The 19,374-nt window shown below is 36.2% G+C and overlaps 1 protein-coding gene across 5 annotated transcripts in view; it reads left to right on the top strand.

Moving 5' to 3' along the window:
* Positions 1-19,374, top strand: part of LOC145694949 (uncharacterized) — a 210,110-nt gene that overhangs the window by 121,100 nt on the left and 69,636 nt on the right. For all 5 annotated transcript variants that reach the window (XM_081771742.1, XM_081771743.1, XM_081771745.1 and 2 more), the window contains 2 exons: positions 9,803-9,857; positions 13,272-13,383. In XM_081771742.1, coding sequence (XP_081627868.1) covers positions 9,803-9,857; positions 13,272-13,383 — 167 coding nt within the window. The remainder of the gene's footprint in view (positions 1-9,802; positions 9,858-13,271; positions 13,384-19,374) is intronic.

Raw genomic sequence — 19,374 nt, forward strand, 5'->3', positions numbered from 1 at the left:
TAGCCAAATTTTGATTGGGATATACGGCTAGGCAGGCAGCCGTATTTAACAACCAAGGCCTCATCAGATTTCAAGGAAATGTGAAATCTATCAATTTCCCCGAATCTCAATCAATTTTTGTATATAGTTATCGAGTGTTAGGAATAATAATAATAATAGTTATAGGTTAGATATAGGTAAATAAACATAGTGTTTAAATATATATCCGTGTTTAAATATGTAAAATTTTGTACTCACCCACATATATTAATCCATTGTGTAGTCCATTATATAATCCATTGTTTATGTCCTTGAAGTAATTTATATTCACTTAGTAATATTTTCACTTGATAATATTTTACACTAAAATATAATAAAAGGAAAGCCAGATCGAGTATAGCAAGATTAAGTAGTAGCATGAATTCTGAATATGAGTAGCACTAGTGGAGTGTATAAAATCACGCATGTACATCTCACAAGATGGAATAATTTTGGTATAACCGATAGACATTCGACAAGGGAAGAAAAATTCCGACACAACTTGTGATGTCATAGTGCTGTAAAAACACAATAATTTTGGCGAAATAACTAAAATTTCGTAGTGCGTATTAACAGCCAGTGTTCACCGAACCGAACCGACGCGCAAACAGATTTCTTCGAGAGGAAATAATCTTAACCTTGATTGAATAGTGCTGAAACAGCGGTTGCCAAGCTGGAACTAGTGCAGTGTAGCAAACGCCCTTCAACAAAATTTTATTTCCTCAACATTAAAATTTCAGTATTCAGTTTTATGATGAAAATGAAAACAATTATATTTTCATTTTATTTTAAAGTGCTACGATAATAATATCAGTGTAATATGTTTTAGTAATGTGTTAAAAGTTTTGTCTTCTAGATTTTCAAGTATATGACAATGGAAATGAACGATCGTCAACCATTACTAATACGGCCAATAAATGCGTCAGTTGGCACGTATGGACAGCAAAAGTGATGGAAAATTTTTGTAATAGGAAACCTAAAAGCGTTGTTGCGAGGAGATATAGCAATGCAGAGTATCTGTAAATGTACATATATGTAATTTTGCACAGAGTACTTGTGTTAATGTGATGATCAAATAATTCTTTGACAGCTCACTAGATGTCGTGAGCGTATACTTTTGTGAATACAGTTTTTGAAGTTTTTGCTTCGTATAATTTTATTAATTAGGAAAATGATTAAAGATTAAAAATATATTTATAACATTAATGTTTGAGGTGAAGGAAAATTAATTATTGTTTACATTACTATTTTATATGTACACATGTCCTACTCAATTTCAAATTCATATTTATGTTTCATTACTCATTTTATATTGTATATTGTACAGGGAGTTCATAAAATATCGCCCTCTTACGAGGTCTACCTTGGTTTGCGAAGCAACCAAGATTTTAAGGGGGGACATGTGGCACTACTCGTTTTTCAATAGTTAATAATTAAGTATAATTTCAATTTTATTTTTAATCAATGTTCATGTTGCAAGGATCGCATATTATAAAACATTAAGGTTAAGGTAATTAAGTGTTACGAATCTGATATAATGCAAGCTGCAGAATGTTATTATTCAAGAGTCAGCATAATGTTGTAAATAGAATGTTAATAAAATGTCTTCGTTGAGAGTCTGGCAATGCAGGAAGGTAATGCAGACAATGCGTCAATCCGTGCATTAGCCAAATTCTGTACATTGTAAAAAGAGAAACTGTAAGCTTTCACACATTTCACAAAATCACGGATATGAGGAAATTGCTTAGAATCGAGAAATCAGAGTGTGTCGAGAGTTGCAGTTTTTGAGTCTTGACACATGGAAAGAATTTGTTTTTCCACGTGAAAAGGGGTCGCACGTGCCGTCCAGCAGACGACAGGAGTTGGACCAGGTTGAACAAAACTGGAGGACAAGAGAGCTTCAGGATCAGTTCCAAGGAGATCAATCTGGAGTATCAGTCCCGGAGAGAGTCTTGAAACAGCTTTTAGAATCGGCTACAAGTAATTGTTAGTAGTCTCCATAATTAAGTCTTTGAGAGTTGAGTCAAAGATAGCCGGACAGTCAAATGACAGTCAACGGACAGTCATCATAGAATACGTTATTCGATCCACGTAGAACGTCGAGTCAACATAAGCATTTGGGAGAATTCCATAACTCAATGCTCGTCCACACCAACCAGTAATTGGGAGCGTCAACTTGGAGGATCTACATCCAACACCGAGGTCATCATTGGAGCATCATCAGAACCATCAGGTATGTGTTACTCCTACTCAGGGCTCAAAGGCTCAATACTCGATCATAGCAATACTCGTCTGGCAAATATTCCAATTATCCGTCATTAACGCATCACAAACGCTTGCAGTCATAAAATCTTATTTATGGGAAATATAGTTGTTATTAATCAAATGAAGTTAATGTTTTCTTATTTGGAGTAATCCCCATTTGGTAAACCTCTCGCATATGAATATTAAATCATTCCCACTCATTCTAGATGGTGAGTGGAAGGCACTCAGTTTCACTCTAAAAAGCATCCCCAAATCAGGCACAGAGTGACTGGGTTGTCAATATATATATATATAGAAAGAGAGAGAGAAATGTATGTACCAACCAACCAAGAGAGGGTGAAATTAGCAGATGGTGATAGTGTAAAAGTGGCGACCTCTTTAAGTTCCATGGCCATATGGTAGACCTAGAAATCCATTGGTATTGCAATTTGGATGAATGCGCTGACCATATATTATGCAACTAAAAGCAATCTGGTAGGCCTAGAAAGACCAATAACAATCGCGTTGGGAGTCGTTGCGATTACCATATCACTCAACTAAAAGCTGTATATTATGCCTAGAAACCCCAGTAACAATCGCGTTCGAATCCATGAGCTGTTCACATATAACTTAACTATAAGCGTATGATAGGACCAGATATCCAGTAACAGGTACTGATGATACATCACGCAACAAAAATTGTCTGATAGGCCTAGAAACCCAGTAAGAATTGCGTTGATGTCGATGTGTTGACCACACCTTACCCAACTAAAAGGCGTCTGGTAGGCTTAGAAATCCAGTAACAACCGCATTGATGTCAATATACTGATCATACATCACTCAGGTAAAACCATTCTGGCAGGTCTTAAAACTCAGTAACAATCGCGTTTCAGACAATGTTGGGACCACACAAAACTCAACTAAATGCAATCAGGTTGGAATAGAAGTTCGGTAAAAATAACTTAGAGGGCGATGTGCTCACCACACATCATTCAGCTGAAAGTCATTTGGTAAACTAGTTCAGGACTGTAATGTCAGGCAATTGTATTATTATTATTGTCGTTGGTAAATGAAGTACAGGGTGCTGGAAAAGGACTAAAGTTCAGATCAATGAACCTACTAATAACTTCCCCATAGCGGGTCGAATCTAGAAACATTCACACATAAACCGTGGGCTCCAAATTGTCACAGACACAGACATTTTATTTACACTTTACTACAACTGAGTAGGTAATAATAATCCTTCTCTATGAATTTGGACCTTCTGCCCAGATCAGCGCGGAAATCTCAAGGTTGACGGTTAGTAACCTCCTGCACGTAGCAGCGCGGAGGTTGGCTGATGTCCTGCCAAGTTCAGCGCGGAGGTGGGTAATATCTCTTGTCCAGTGCAGCGCGGAGATAGGATAGGAATTTCTTACCCAGAGCAGCGCCAGGAGTAAGTTAGGAATGATCAACTGGAACTGATGTCTTCTGCCTCTTGACAGGCTCTTTTATACCTGAATTTGAAGGCGGAGCCTGTGGAGGAGTTGTAGGAGTCTCTACGTAACTCTCCGTGTCCTCCTTATACTTCGTAGATGGCGTCTGTTGGCTGTTTGATGATGATGCTCGTGGGAAAGCACATGTTATGAGGGGATATTTCATCCCCAGATGGGGAAAAGAAATAAACTGAAATATTACTTTTTAAAGGAAGAACACTCACACTTTAAAAAACACTGGTTGAAATGCACTGATAACACTGGTTGTAATGCACCAGATGATGAGATGACATTGTATAAAATGTTTCGTTTGTCATTATGATAAAAAGATAAGAAAGAAAAGAAAAAAAAAATGATGGTAACGCAGTTTGTCCCCAATTCTAAGACAGGATCATTTCATCGAAGGTGAGGATGTATTGGCACTGTCATGAGTTTAATAAATATAAACCAGTCTGCCTGCGGTAGTAGGTTTTAGTGGTATTACAGTTTCTATAACTAGTGGTGGTGGTGGTTCTGGTTTCAGTTCTTTCAAAGTTCAATTATATTTTTGGTTTGGGAACAGTTATAGTGCTTTGAAACGAGTCCTTTGTAAAGCAGGCATATATAAATAAGAAGGATGGTAATAAGAATAGCTATAAGTATAGATGGAATTATGAGTAGAAACATCTGCAAAAAGTGAAAAGCACTGTTATATTTATGTGTTGCGTACGAGGCGTTCACGAAGGAAATACAGTCAAATGACAATGACAATGAGAAGTAGAAAGATTAAAGCGCCGATTATAATGATAGTCCATAGAAAAGCACTATGAATTTGAAATTCGGAGAAATAATCCTTTAAGTTGTTATGTTTTCGTTTTAAGGGGGCCTGCATTGAGGTTATAGATTAAGAGTAGAGTAAAGTTGAGGTCAAAGTTATCAAGTTCTATTGTAAAATTAGTGAAATGTCTAGTTGGCAGGTTTAAAGTGTTTCTCTTGACGAATTCAAACTGCCCGTAAGAGAAGAAGTATGTCAACTAGGAGTTGATGGTGCCTGCCGCCATAATGTGGGCGCATTGTCGAGATATCCTAATAGCTTGCCTTGTAGTTAACAATAATCCAGTGGGTGTATACAAATAAAATTCGCCCGTTTTTGAGAATGAGAGTTTAATGTGACACTTGGAAGTTGAATTCTTGAAGATTAAATCATAAAGGCAGTCTGTGCATTGAGAACATGCCTGTGCCTGGATTTTGCAGATTTCGAATATTTGATATTTTTCGAAAAGTGATAGGTCCAATTCATAGATACGAGAGGCAGTCCACATAGCAAAGTCTGGTGTTTTAATTTTTAAGTATGCCGTCTTGATGAAAAATCCGTTGTTTTATATATTTTATATAAAAAATGGTAATTTTTGTTTTGTATAACTGGTGTCTAGATAATTATATCTCAGTTGGTGCTAGTCAGACCAGTCACCAAATATGATCGAGAACATTGATAAAAGAAATCTAAAATCTTTTTCAATAATAGAACCTCGTAGGTTCGGATTATCTGGTATAATTCTACAAGCCAAAGCAGATTTAATTAGGATATCATTAACTTCGTTTTTAACATACTTTGAATTATGAGGTCGAAATGGTGTTCTGAGATTTGAAAATTTAGTAAAGTTATGAGTAAGCGCTAGTTAGTTGCCGTTGTACACGTAAGTTGGAGAATTTCATGGTATGTCTGCGTAATTAGTTTCTCTGCGGCTACAGTAAAATTTGTCACTTAAGTAGGTCAGTTGGAAGTTACACTCTTTAAGTTCCTGTATCTGTGAATTGAAATACTCGTTTTGAGTTTGGATTTGATGAATTGTTGACTTTAATTTCTGGACTTCGTATAAGGAAACTCGGATCATACCAAAATTAGCTAGACTCAATAGAAAGTTTAAAAGCAATCTCCTTGGACATGTACTGCATCCGGTTTCAAAATCGTAAGGTATTATTAAATTTTTCTATAAATTGGGCCTTCTTTTCGTGCAGAATCTGTATTTAATCACTTGTTTTTCAATTTTACAGCTTTGAAGTCGAAGTGTAGGAGATAAGGGATAAATTCAGTGTTCTCATAATTTATAATTGGCTTAAATTTTGCGAAAGTCCCAGTTGTTTTAAAAACAAGTTCATTTGCACTTAGTCCCAGTGAAGAGAGTAAGGAGAGCAATGAACGCTGGTGTATTCGTATTGGAGGTGATTCACTAGATGGTATTCTTCCTACAAAGGAAGAAAAAAATATTTAGTCCGTAAATTGTTGAACATATTCATAGTTGTAGCAGAGTGGAATCGTTTAGTATAATACAGTGTATCAAATAGTAAACGACAAGTTATTAAAAGGGATCGGACGATATTTCGCAGAAAACGGAATTATTGGTAACGCATGGAGCCGAAGGGATTCAGATATCTAAAGGAGGTCCATCTAGACCAAATGTTTTCAGTTTTATTGCAGGTTGTCCGAGAGTACCATTTATTGTTAAAAAATAATGTCGAGGTCAAAAATGTTAGCAGTTTTCTTACAAATAATTTTAAAAAAAATAACAAATGCTCCCCTTCGCACTTCAGCTTGAGTAGACTTCATTTAATGTTTATGCAGATTATGTCTTTAAAACGTGCTTGAAAAATACGTGTGCTTTAAGAGATAACACTTCGGTTCACTTCTTTGCCTTATTTGTCTGCGTTCGAAGCTTGTGTATGGTTAATGTGCTGGACAAGAGAGGGCAGTGTGTGCGTGTGTTTGGGAAGGAAGGGGGGGGGGGAGAGAAAGTTAACTCTACAGTCGAGCGGTATTGCCAAGAGTAGATTTATTGTTCTCAGCAGATATAAGCCAAGCAGAAAGTATTTATTTCTTCGACTGTGCTCGAATATCTCTTCTTTTGAACGATTTTTTCTTGCTAATGTAATAGTTTCCACCAGAACTTACTAGTAAAGACAAATATAGTATGGAATTTGTTTGGCGAATTATGCTGATCATCAAAAAGCACTTTGTAGGGTTATTGCTTTTTTTTTTCTTTCTTTAGAATTTATAGATTAATAACTTCATAACAACAGTAACTACAAGAAGAATTAAGAAACATCGTAGATTTAGAACGAAGAATGGGTTTAAAAATAGAGAATTGAAGATTTAAATATACATAATGATAAAAAGGTTTCAAAATATATTTAAATAAAAGAATAGTCTTACCTTTATGACTCAGTCTAACATTCAGATTGCAACTCACAAAAAATGTTTAATGTTCTCATAAAATCTTAGGTGAATTTTGAAGAAAAACTTTCTGGCTATAAAAATTATTTTGTTGATAAGTTGGGTTATTCTGGAGTATTCCAATCAAATTGTGAATGTCTAAATATTATAGAAGTGACAAAAATGGGACACTGAAACTAGAATAAGAAACAGATCAGAGATTCAGGAAACGAAGACACTACTATGCTGGGTCTTTCAAAGCAGGACAAAAGTATCAAAGGGAGAAAAGTTTTACATAGATCGATGTCTCAGTTGAAAGGAATGTAATTGAATCAGCAGAACGAACATGCAGGTCTGTATCACTTTACAAAGGGTGCTTGGATAGTCAGTGGGATTGCATAATAAATAATAATTTTTTACAATCAAAAATTAATTATTCAATAAGTAATATATTAATTACATACAGACTTACATGAAATTAACTCTGTTGGTCAAATGAAAACAGTACACTGAACAAAACCAAACAATATGTCTTGTAGCAAACAATGAAATTTACTTTAATAATATAAAATTTTTGGTTACTTCCTGGAACTTAAATAGAATACAAGGAGGCCTGTTAACGAAAGAAATACGATTGTCACCAATCCAGCAGACGATAGTTGCATTCAAGATTTCTACAGTGGTTTTATGTAGTTATCTCACAAGAAGTTTATGATATTGAATGCTTCGTGATTTCTTAAAGAAATTATGATTTTTGCGAGTTTAATCCACAAAATTGGGTTAATTATTTCAAAAGTAATATTTACAAAGCTGTTTTCATTGCTCAGCACAAGTCTACATAAACAGGCTCTACATTACCGGCAAAAATTTTATAACGTTTGTATGCACTTCCGTAATACAAAAATTAAGGTGTTCAAATAGTAAGTTTAAAAAGTTTATTCTGTAAGTTTTATGATTATAGGAGCAATCTTGAAAAGTGCTTTTCAGCGGTCAGCAATTCTTCAAAATTAGTCCTACATTTACATTTGTCTTCACGAATAAATTCTAATACAAAATGTTTAAAGCAGCTACACTGAATTGTGACAACCTACCTCATACTTTGTTGGTTCACCTTTTGCTCAGAGGACGGCCTGGACACGGCGTGGCATGGATTCTGGTAGTTGCTGATATGTTTCCACTGGGATCTGACACCATATGTTCCTGATGGCATCCTACAATAACCCCACAGATATCGGTGCAAGAGTTATGGTGCGAAGAACTCGTTCCACAACATCTCATAAATGTTCCATAACATTAAGATTCGGTGAGTTAGGGGCCCAATTCATATGCTGCAGCTCCGTGGAATTTTCTTAAGCCAAGCAAGTACAAGCAAGTACTGACCTGGTGGCACTTGCATTTTCGTCCTGGAAAATGCCGTCTTCGTGTGAGTAGAAATGTTACATTGTAGGATTTACGTGATCCTCTAATACCTGCAGGTACACAGCGGATATCTCTCTGTGGTGCATGCACAACGGTCCCAGTCCGTGCCAACAGAAGCATCCCTAAGCCAAACCGCTGCCCCCATCTTACTGTACAGTACACATCATGCACGAGAGGTCCATAGCTTCGTGCAGTTGGCGCCACACATGCACACGCCCATCCGAAAGGAGTAGCACAAACCGTAATTTATCGGACCAACAAACCCCATTTCCAATCATCCAGGGTCCAATTAGCGTGTTCCTCTGTTCAAGCACGACGAAGTTAGCAGTGATAAGTCGTAAGGAGTGAATGCCGAGTGGGTCGCCTGCTGTGGAACTTCATGCATGCGTGAGTGTACGCGTAGGATATGGGTGTTGCGTATCCACCATTGTATTGATCACGTAATTCGCGGACACTGATGGTTAGTTGGGCTGTCACGAGCTGTTTGACGCGATGCTTGGCTCACGTTTTGAACTTCCGTACGCCCCTGGAGTTCTGTTTCTTGCAGACCATTGCCCCATTTTCTTCCCACTCCTTGTACACCTTTATTAAACAGGAACGGGCGCATCTTACAATTGTTTTTGTCTAACACACCTATTGCTGGGATACCCACAGTCTTGCCCTATTGGAATGCGGATAAATCCTGCCCACCTCCCATTATAATAGTGATGTCTGCCAACATGTAGCCTCAAGTGTGTTCTTTTTCTGCAATACTCCAGTCGGGGTGGTCATGTAATCAGCTCAGCTGCTAGCCACACTTTCTTATATGGAGGAATGGTCGCAATTCAGTGAGCACTCAGTGTAGGAAAAATCGATAACAAAAAAGAATATTTAGAATAATGAATTTACATTAACACTTGTTTTAATTCCATCATTTTTCTATTGAACACACGCAGTAATTAAAATATGACATCCTGAGACGGGACGAGAGTTTCATGTGAGTTATTTTGAGCTGCCAAGGAAAGCGACATTAATTTGTGAAACTGTTCAGTACATATATTTTGAACGCCGTAAATAAAGGCTGAATGAACACTTACTTCTACAAATTAATTGTAATATTGCTACATTTACATCCTATTAAAAAGCGAAAACTACGAATTTTTTATAAACTTTAAATTGAATCACTGTCGCGTATTATGTAATGTAGTCGAAGATGTTTTTTCCTACAAAGTTAATGTTAAATCAGTGAAAATAGGGCCATTTAGGGTTTAATATTAACTTATTTCCTGTAAGTCATTCTATTAGAAATATTGAAGGTAAATAGTATGTTCAATATTGACTAATAAATTGTGACATTCTTATTTGCAAACATTACTAGATATACCCGTATATTATTTTTATATATACTTTTCGGCTTATAAGCTTTTATTTTTAAGACAAAATAGAACACTAATATTATAATTATATTTTATTATAGAATCCCAACAATTTTGGAAGAAGTATTTTGGTGGTTCGGTGAAGAGTATAAAGTTGTGAGTAAAAATTTCGAAAATTTAATTTTATTAGATGTTATTTTGCAATATTAGAACCTCAGTATCTGCTGATATTCATAAAAAATTTAAGGTTTGATATTACGTATTTCTATAGTATGTGCAGGGGAGAAAACCTTAATAAGTGTTGAGAATAGACAGAAGTTCTTTTAGTGCTAACTCCCTCATGGCTAAATAGTTAGGCTACACGTCTTCGGAGTGAAAGATTCGAGTTCCCTTCCTATGAAAGCGTATGTGGTTTAGACCCCATGTTGAGAGTAGGTCCACGTCTCGTATAGCTTCTGTGCTGAAGAGGAACATTAAACTCCAAACCAGCCAAAAGATATTTGTAGATTTTAACCCACTTATTGCGATATTGGTATCTATAAAATAATTTGATAAGTCTCAATTGTTACAGCAGTTTTGTCCGCTTATTTACTAAATTATCAAAATGCGTGTACCATATTTCTATTTTTCACCGTTTTTTAAATATATATATATATATATATATATATATATATATATATATATATATATATACAGAGGTTGTTCAGCGTACGTTTGGCCGATTTCGTTCCTTCCCCCTCCCGGGCAGAATGGACTCACCCGACCTGGCTCATGGCGTCCTGCAGTGTTGTGCAGTGGCTTCCTGGGAACGGAGTTGTTTTTCCGCGCGGACAACAATAACGCACAAAACAGGACCATTGTTGTGAGTGTTGTGTTAAATTTGTTTCAAAGTGTGTAGATTTCCGCTTTGTGACCAAGATGCCGCCCAAACTAAGCCGGTTTTGGGAAGGCTATGTTGCGGCTCTTTATGACGCCCAATTTAGTGTTTCTGTCATTAGAAAACAGTGCAAGAAGAATGGTTGCAACATCAGTTTAAGTGGAATAAAAAATGTTATTAAAAAGCGCAAGGGCAACGAAGCTCCACTATTTGGATCACCAACGAAGTTGCCTAGGAAGCGAGAATGTATCAAGGCCACCTCCACCATGCAGAGGAAACTTCGCAAAATGGCAATGCAAGGAAATCCGTCAACAGAAAGGTGTATGGCTAATCGTCTTGACGTGTCTTTGGGGACTGTGAACCGGACGTTACACCATCAACTCAAGCTGAAAATAGTCATGAAAGCTCGCGGCCATCTTCTCACGGATACCCACCGAAAGTGTAACGCCCGGAAGCTGTACGAACGGCATCTGGCAAAAGAAAGGTGGATGTACGCCGTAACGCTCGATGAAACATGGATTTAGCTTTCCGACTGCGGCAAACCGAGAGCCATCATGTACCGAGAGACAGGCACCAAGAACTTCAGAAGATGGGTCCGTGTCTGTAAAAATCCTTCCCAAAAGGGTTCATGGTCGTTACTGGCTACTGTTACCGAGGTAAACTGAAGATTCGTAGGGTGGCGAAGAACTGAAAAATAAATTCGCAATATTTTCAAGAGCAGATCATGCGGCCGATCTACGAGCATGAGATTCCAACAACGTACGGAAATGACGCCAATCTGGTGCGCATTCACATAGACAAGGCCTCATCACATACCTCACGATCGTCCCTCGCATTCTACAGGAAGATGGAGGAGGCAAGTGGTATATAGGTGATACCTTTCAATGAGGTACCTGTTAAATCTCCAGATGCAAGTCCTCCTGTTGCCTTTATGTTATTGCATAACATTGCCTCCTGTTGCCTTTATCCTATTGGGGATTTGGATTGCTGCAGCGGGCTTTGGGAAAACGGCGTGTGACAACTGTGGAAGGACTTTGGAAAGCTGTGCAAAGGAAATGGGACAAGATTCCCCTCCCAGTTCTTCAGAGAAGCCTATTACAGTGGAAATTATGCTGTCGTACTATTGTTAGGAACCAAGGGAAACACATCGAGCACTTACGGACCTGGTGCCATGGATTCTTTTAAACTTTTAGGCAAGTCGAAATTGGCCAAATGTAGACTGAACAACCTCTGTATATATATATTTATATATTTATATACCTCTGTATATATTTATAAACCTCTGTAACGTTCCAATATTTATCTAACCTTCATTACGTTTACAACAACTATAACCGTTACTATAACTGCCGTATTGAACCGTTTGTGTCTGGCAATTTGGCGCTACGGATTTCATGGTGGTCATTTGATCATTGACACCACTTGCATGGATAAAGGAAACTATAGTGCTGTGTTGATAAAGAAATGTCTTCCAAATATCTCAGGGTGGCGACAAATTTTTGAAACTAGGAAAGGTCAAAGAATTTGTGAAAAGAATTCTACTAAGAGTTAGGTGATTTCGATTTGTGAAGAGCGATATTTTAAAAGCATTTGAAGTGAAAGTTTTAAGATGAATCCAGGTTTAGTTTAGTGTGTAACCAAACTTTGGCTCTCAAATACTTTTGTCTGTAAGTGTACAAGACACTTTCGTCAAGATTTATTTTCCATCTTTTATTTGTTGTATAAAGACTGAAAATCAAGAAAGTCAAAAAGATTTTTTTTTTAATATAAACTGCATAATCTTACCTTTACAATCATTGCAATTGTTTGCCAAGCAGAGAGACCCCAGTTAAAGATGATAAGAAAAAATAACGGTTTCAAATTGTGAAGTGCATGCGTAAGAATCGATAGGTATCCAGCCACTTCAGACTTGGCCAAATACGTTTACTTTTGTGGACTGTGTTCTTCCGTATACAAACATGTAGCACTATAATTATTTTATTCAGTTTTAAAGTATTTCTCAAAGCATATAATATGCTGTTCCAAGTATCTCAAAAAGGACTAAAATTTAATGATATCAGGCTTTGTAATTTAAGAGAGAGCAATTATCCTATATTAACATGTAGATACAGTTGTCTGCTTTTTAGTGATGTTTCATAAATTTTGTGGCAATCCTTAGAGCAATCTGAGATATTCGATTTTTTTACCAGTCTGACACAACCAACGCTGAGAACATTTTTCAGTTCTTGTGACAGTGCTGATTTGTACTGAATAACAACAACTTGACGTTCTCGTGCTCCTAGCCTTTTATATTACTATTACCAAAGAAATAGTGCAGTTTGCATCACGTGTTCGTTTTATATTACGGAAAGCATTACTAGAGTAGATTAATGAATTTTAATATTAGTTTCTATAGACATTTACTTAGTACGACGTAATTAATCAAGTCACGTATCAAATATTACTCACAGTGGTTAATACTGCGTTATAATCGTTGCATGAGGCAACTGACGTTGGTAACAGGAACTGCGACCACTGTTGTCTATATGAAGTTATCGCTCAGTATGAAGCTGTTTCTACAAGAAGATAGTACCTTCCACTTTTTCTCAAGTGCATATTGTATTTAGTATTATGGTTTCATGAAGTGTGCATTTAAGTGATTTTATTATTATTATTAAGTTGAGTGACTTTATTATTACTATTTCTTTTTCTAGCTTTCCTTTCTTTAAAGTTACCGAAGGAAGAGTTCAGATTATGTCCAAAGGAAAGACAGGCCCTATTACAGAACCACTTTTGATTGAGATACCTCCGTTTTATAAAATTGTGGTAAGTTCTATGCAGTATTATGTAATACAGTGGTTTGTACACTTCTGGTCACAAAAACTTACTGTTTTCCAGAGTCTTAAGTCCAAAAGGCTGAACCTAGATCCTTAGATCTGCTTACTAGGGAAGTCTATTTTCCCTCCATTCTGTTACGCTTTAACGTGTAAATTCTTTAATAGAAATAAACATTTGGGCATTACCTTCAAATAAATATACATGTGCCATATAGAAAACAATCATAAAATGTAATAAAAACAAGATAAAAGAAAAAAAAATGGCATACTGTATGATACCAGATTAAAGTATGTGGAGGGTGCACCGTTAATAGGACAGTAACAGAAACAAGCGGAGGGGGCTAATAGTCAATTGCTCTTGATGTAGTGGACAACGTAACGGATTCGCGTACGAATATTCATTTTAACATGGGTTCTCAAATACTGTCCACAAAAGTCTGTTTTCTTTTTCTCTTTCACTCTCTTTCTTGCTTTATTTTATGAAGAAGCAGCATTTTACGTTTTACTGACAAAGAGCATTCGTATTTGTATGTAAGAACTTTATAAATATATCAAAGGTATGCAATATATTACATTGGGATATATTAAATCACAGCTCTCTCCTACCTTCAACGTTTACTTCGTTGCGGAAGATCGTGTTTGATTTCGGCGGGAGCTCACGTGTTCGGATTCCACGTTAAGCAGTATGACACTAAAAAGTACAGTCTGATGATTAATCGTAAACAGAAAGCAATATGAGATGATGTTCTTCTTAGAAAGTAATTCTTTAGTATTTGGCGCAAGGGAAATGATTGTGCAGGAAAGTAAATGACCACTAAATAATGTCAATACTAACAGAAGTGTCCATTCTGCGTGCGAAAAAAATAAGATGTAATAAATGTAAAATGGGAAATTTGAGTATATGATAGAAACTGTCCTTTTTCCCGTCAGAATCGGAATTTTGGAAAATACTGAAGCACGTATTTTTAATGAATAGATTGAGTACCGAAGAGTACACCTTCAGTTTAAATGAATCCCAATACTGGGCACTTTCTGAATAAAAAAAAAAGAGAAATTGGAATATTTTAAAAATTTCCCCGTTTTCTTAGGAATGAAGTTTCCGAAAACACTGAAACGTGTATTCCCGTACTTTTAATTAAGAATTTGTATACCGAATTTCACACCTTCAACTTGAGCATGTTTATATTGCTTATTTTCTGAATAAAGAAAAAGAAATTTGGATGTTATAGAAATGTTAACCCTTAGAAGCGAAATTTTAAGAAACATTGAAACGTATATTTCTTTAATTTTTAATTAAAAACTTATTTACCAAAATTCACATCCTATGTTAAACGAATCCTTTGAAAATAAAGAAAATAAAGGGAAATTTGAATATAGAAATGATCCCCTTAGGAGCGGAACTGTTTGAAATGCTGAAACATACTTTTAACTAAAAGCCTAAATGCCAAATGCTATACCTCCAACTTAATCGAACTTCTACATTGAACACTTCCTGAATAAAGAAAAGAAATTTAAATATTGTAGAAACGATACCCCTTTCCTCCTTTGAAGCGAATTTTCGAAAACGCTGGAACACACATTTCATTTTTCTAATGAAGAGTTTATATGACGAGTTTCATCTTTCAAATTCAGGGATTCGTAAGATATTAGTTCTTGGTAGAAAATTTACTCCCCCCTCCCTCTCCGCTCTGAAATTCTTTTAGGATACATCTTTCAAAGAAACCTTTATGATATTTCTTGATTTCGTGGCAAAAGGAGTATTTTGTCCAAATTTCAGCCCACACAACACGAAATTCAATGGAAGCCATATGAGGAATATTTCCGCAACATGTCATGGGCGTATGGCCTCTACGCTTTGTATACTGAGTTCAAACTGTCAAACTTAAAGACCAGTGATATTCGCTAATTTTCCTGTACATTTTTAATCCTACTTGTATAGTAGAATATTCAATTTAATACAACTGACATGATAAAAAGCCTACTCAAGAAGAGTAGCATGTTTAAAAAAGGCTGGTTAAGTATCCGCTTGTTTTTAATAGTGAGCTTATATTTGGCATTAATTTTAAACTCTCTGCCCCTTAGAATACGTATTTTACTAAACATTACGTAACAGAAACTCGTCCGGAACCAAGTGCTAACTATATTTAAAAATCATTCCAAACATTTCACTCGTTTTCTCGTGATGATGAAACAGACAACTTTAATGCCATTTTTGTATATTGAGATTGGAAATTGCTCAGCTTCCTCTTTAAAGAGAAATTTCGTAAAAAGTGGAGAACGTACCTGCTTGTTATGTATCAAGTTGCATCTCCCTAATATGAGGGTCTTGTGAGATACTCTTACTCTTGGCATACATTTAAAACCCTTTTCCCCATCTAAGATATGCATTTTAATAAAAGTGAGACGACAAATACTCAATCCAAGGTATGTACTAAGTATGTTCAGAAATTAATTTCAGTCCATTCAGTCGTGTTATCGTTATTATGTAACAGACGTCTTTTTAATTTTTATAATATACGAACTGAAATGCATTTCAATGAAACTGTAATGATGATGATTAAAAAAAAAATCTACTTTTTGTAAACATTTTGAAACCCTCTGTCTTAGGATACGCTCTTTAATCAAAGTGAAATAAATTCGTAACTCTAGGCAGGTACTACGATGTTCGAAGATTAATCTCAAACTGTTCAGCCGTTTTCCTATAATGTGGCCACAAACAACAGACAACATCTCTTCGAACATGGCAAAAACGATAGAAAATGTCCCCTTTCCCCTTAAAGTGGAAATTTTTAAAAACGCAGGTCGCATGTCCACTTATTTCTAAATAATGATCTATACCGTGTTTCGTCGTCTTAACTTGACGGGCTCGTGAGATACTCATTTTTTTTTTCACAATTTTGACCCTCATACCCCCTTTAGGATACGCATTAAGCAAAGTGACATGATAAAAACCCAGTTCCAGGTAATAAGAACTATATTTAAAAAATTATTTTAAAGAGTCAGCCGTTTTTCCATTTTGCGACCACAAGGAATATTAATTTCAGGTACAGTAAAGCATTGGTTATCGGAGTTAATATGGACTTGACTATCCTCGGACAAGTCGGACGTGGACAATACAGACACCTTGCAAAGTAAATGACATTATTGTATGTACAGCAGTAAAGGCGTGAGATACAGCATAATATTAATTTCTGTACAGCACATCCAATCGGTCTAACGTAAGTTGAAAAGTAAAATAATAATAATAATGATAAAATACTAAAAATTAAAAATACTGAAACTCGCAGTTCAGTACAGTATTTTTCATAATTACATTAAAAAAAAGAAAGTCCTGAAATTTCGAAGGTAGTTGTTGACAGCAATACGCATGGTTGGGGAGCTGTGCCATTGCTACGCGCGAGGGCGTGAAGGTTATCAAGAAAAAAACTAAAGAAGGAATTACTATATTTTCCGAATACGACAGCGGCATGATAGCCTTGGGTGTTAGAGCTTTATGCTAGTGATTCCGTGATCGAACGTTCCAACTTTCTCGATTTCTTTTTCACTTATTTGTGTTAATTTATACCAATTCATGCGTCGTTTTGGCTTCTGCTCGCATACTTCAACGTGTATCATTCAGAACACGAGCCTTTCGCTCCAGCATTTGTTTTTCACATCGCTTAAACGAGTACTCGGTTAGTCGGGGCTCTACTGTATATTGTTGAGTGAGGCTATATGAGACGGGACCTGCTGATTAACGTAGAATCCGAACCACATGAGCTCCCTCCAGGAATTACTGTATCTTGTATTATTGACTAATTACTAAACAAAAAATATCAAATTTCAATAGAATTTCTCCTGTAGAAAATAATTTAAAAGTAGCAAAGTTTCATTCTTTTCCACTAAATAAATGTTTTCTAAAGATGGTTTTTCCTAATGTAGTCAAAAATTTTCAGCTAATTTTAAAATATGAAGTTGTAAATTAAACATTTATATTAAATAACTTTTCTTTTTCCCACCACAAAACTGCATCTTGCAAATGTTTTGTGTGGAGCGCAAACTTATTAATGTTGAAAACTACATTATTTTATATCCAAACTTATCCCTCAGCAGTAAAAAAGAAATGTATTTAAGTATCTTCTGATCAAAGTAATTTTAAGTATTCACCTTTCAGTTTTTTCTTCTTCTTTCTTTTCTGTTGTGCAAAGTAGATTGTTCTGTACTCATTTTGTCTTTTCATATTATTTTTAAACAACTTGTTAGTTCTTCAAATTAAGTTCATTTGTCATATTTTGCAGCTCGGTTTTTTGCGAACGAAAGATGGCTCAGGTGTTCTTTGCTTATCCCTTTGTCCTCGTAGTTTTCCGAGCCTGAAACATATTATAAAAGGGTAAAGGTAGGCACGTTTCTCCTTCGGGAGAGGCCAATTACATCCCATGGGCGGTATAAAGGTAAGGCTCTCCACTTCCATGATGTCAGAGCATGGAGATGGGGACGCAGTAAGCACTAGGGTCCAGTCGCATTTACCCATTTCCCACACATTTGAACGAGAGTAGAATAAAAGAATAAGACTTGCCAAAAACAGGGATCGTACTTTACCCGTCCGGTTAGTAGATACACGTCTTACTAAATACGCCCCCGCGGCTTATATATACAAAAAGCTTCAAAGAATGAATAATAAATAATATAATACTATTTCATATCTCTTTCTGATTCTTGCCGCCTTTTTATAGCTAAACGTTTGATATTCAGACTGGTTTGTTTATAAGCATTTTCTACGCCGCGTGATGATAGAAGAGCATTTATAAACATCTATGTCTGCATTGAATCTAATATTTCGTAAATTTGCCAGCAGAAGACAAATAGGTCTGTGATGGTGCGTGTCTTCTTCATGTCCTTTCTAATGCAGCAGTATAATCCTGTTATTTCTAAGGAAATCTCTCTTCGTATTCATTAATATAAAAATGTGCTAGGAAGGTCAGAACCATGGACCGGATAGACAGATTTTGTATGCTCAGTTATTTATAATCAGCAAAATATTGTTAAATAATTAATTAAAATCATTGTATCATAAAAATACTCGTAAATAATTAAGTAAAACACTCCCGTTGTTGGTGAAGCTCTGTACCGTATTGCATCGTTGATTTATGAGTGTTGGATGTAAAGTCACTTTCAAGCGCCAAAAATGATATTTAAAAAAAATTAAAGTTAAGTAGTAGATAAAGTTAAGATTAGTTTAAGTAGTCTCCGGTCACAGCCACGCATCGAAAGAGGTTCCACATATTAGTATTTGATTGGCGCGATTGAAATGTCCATCTTCACGTCTGGTGGGAACCATTTTCTGTAACTCATACAATGGATGAACTGAGGTTGTGCTTACATCATAAACTGCGTACATGTTCAGAAAACAAACTGGGGTGCGCTATTTAACAGAGAGCAGTGTTCTTGAAGGGTTGTGCAGCGTGGAAAACTCAACTGCGAATGATTTCCCTTTACTAGTCCATACTGGAATATTCTCCACATCTAATCGCGAACATCGACACATTTGGGTGAGGAGTGGTGAATGAATATACTATAGGCCCTGAAATATCGTGCCGGTGACAACATTGTAGAGTTACCACCATCAACAGCATATTCTGATGAACTCCTCAGGAACGCCATAGTAAACGGACCCTTGAAAAAATATTTCTACAGTTAGAGACAAGTTAGATATGCATAATACTGCTGTCGTTCGGAGGCTCCGTGCATACGGTGAGGTGAAAACGTTGGACTCGTAGGTGCTACATGAGTTGACTTCGGTCTCGTGTGTGCCACAAGGATCGCTCTCTGGAGGTGAATAGTTTTGTTAAGTATGCAGAATAACCGGGAAAATTTTCTGCTTCGGATCGTCACTTCCGGTTAAAAATTGATCTACTACGACAATCGTAATTGATGAGAACAGTAGTTGGATCATGATATCGTCCAGGGCTGTTTGCAAACTCATTCCGCCATCTGAAGATGA

Source organism: Thermobia domestica, chromosome 9 (genome assembly GCF_964235325.1).
Source record: "Thermobia domestica chromosome 9, izTheDome1.hap1.1, whole genome shotgun sequence".
Lineage (NCBI taxonomy): Eukaryota > Metazoa > Arthropoda > Insecta > Zygentoma > Lepismatidae > Thermobia > Thermobia domestica.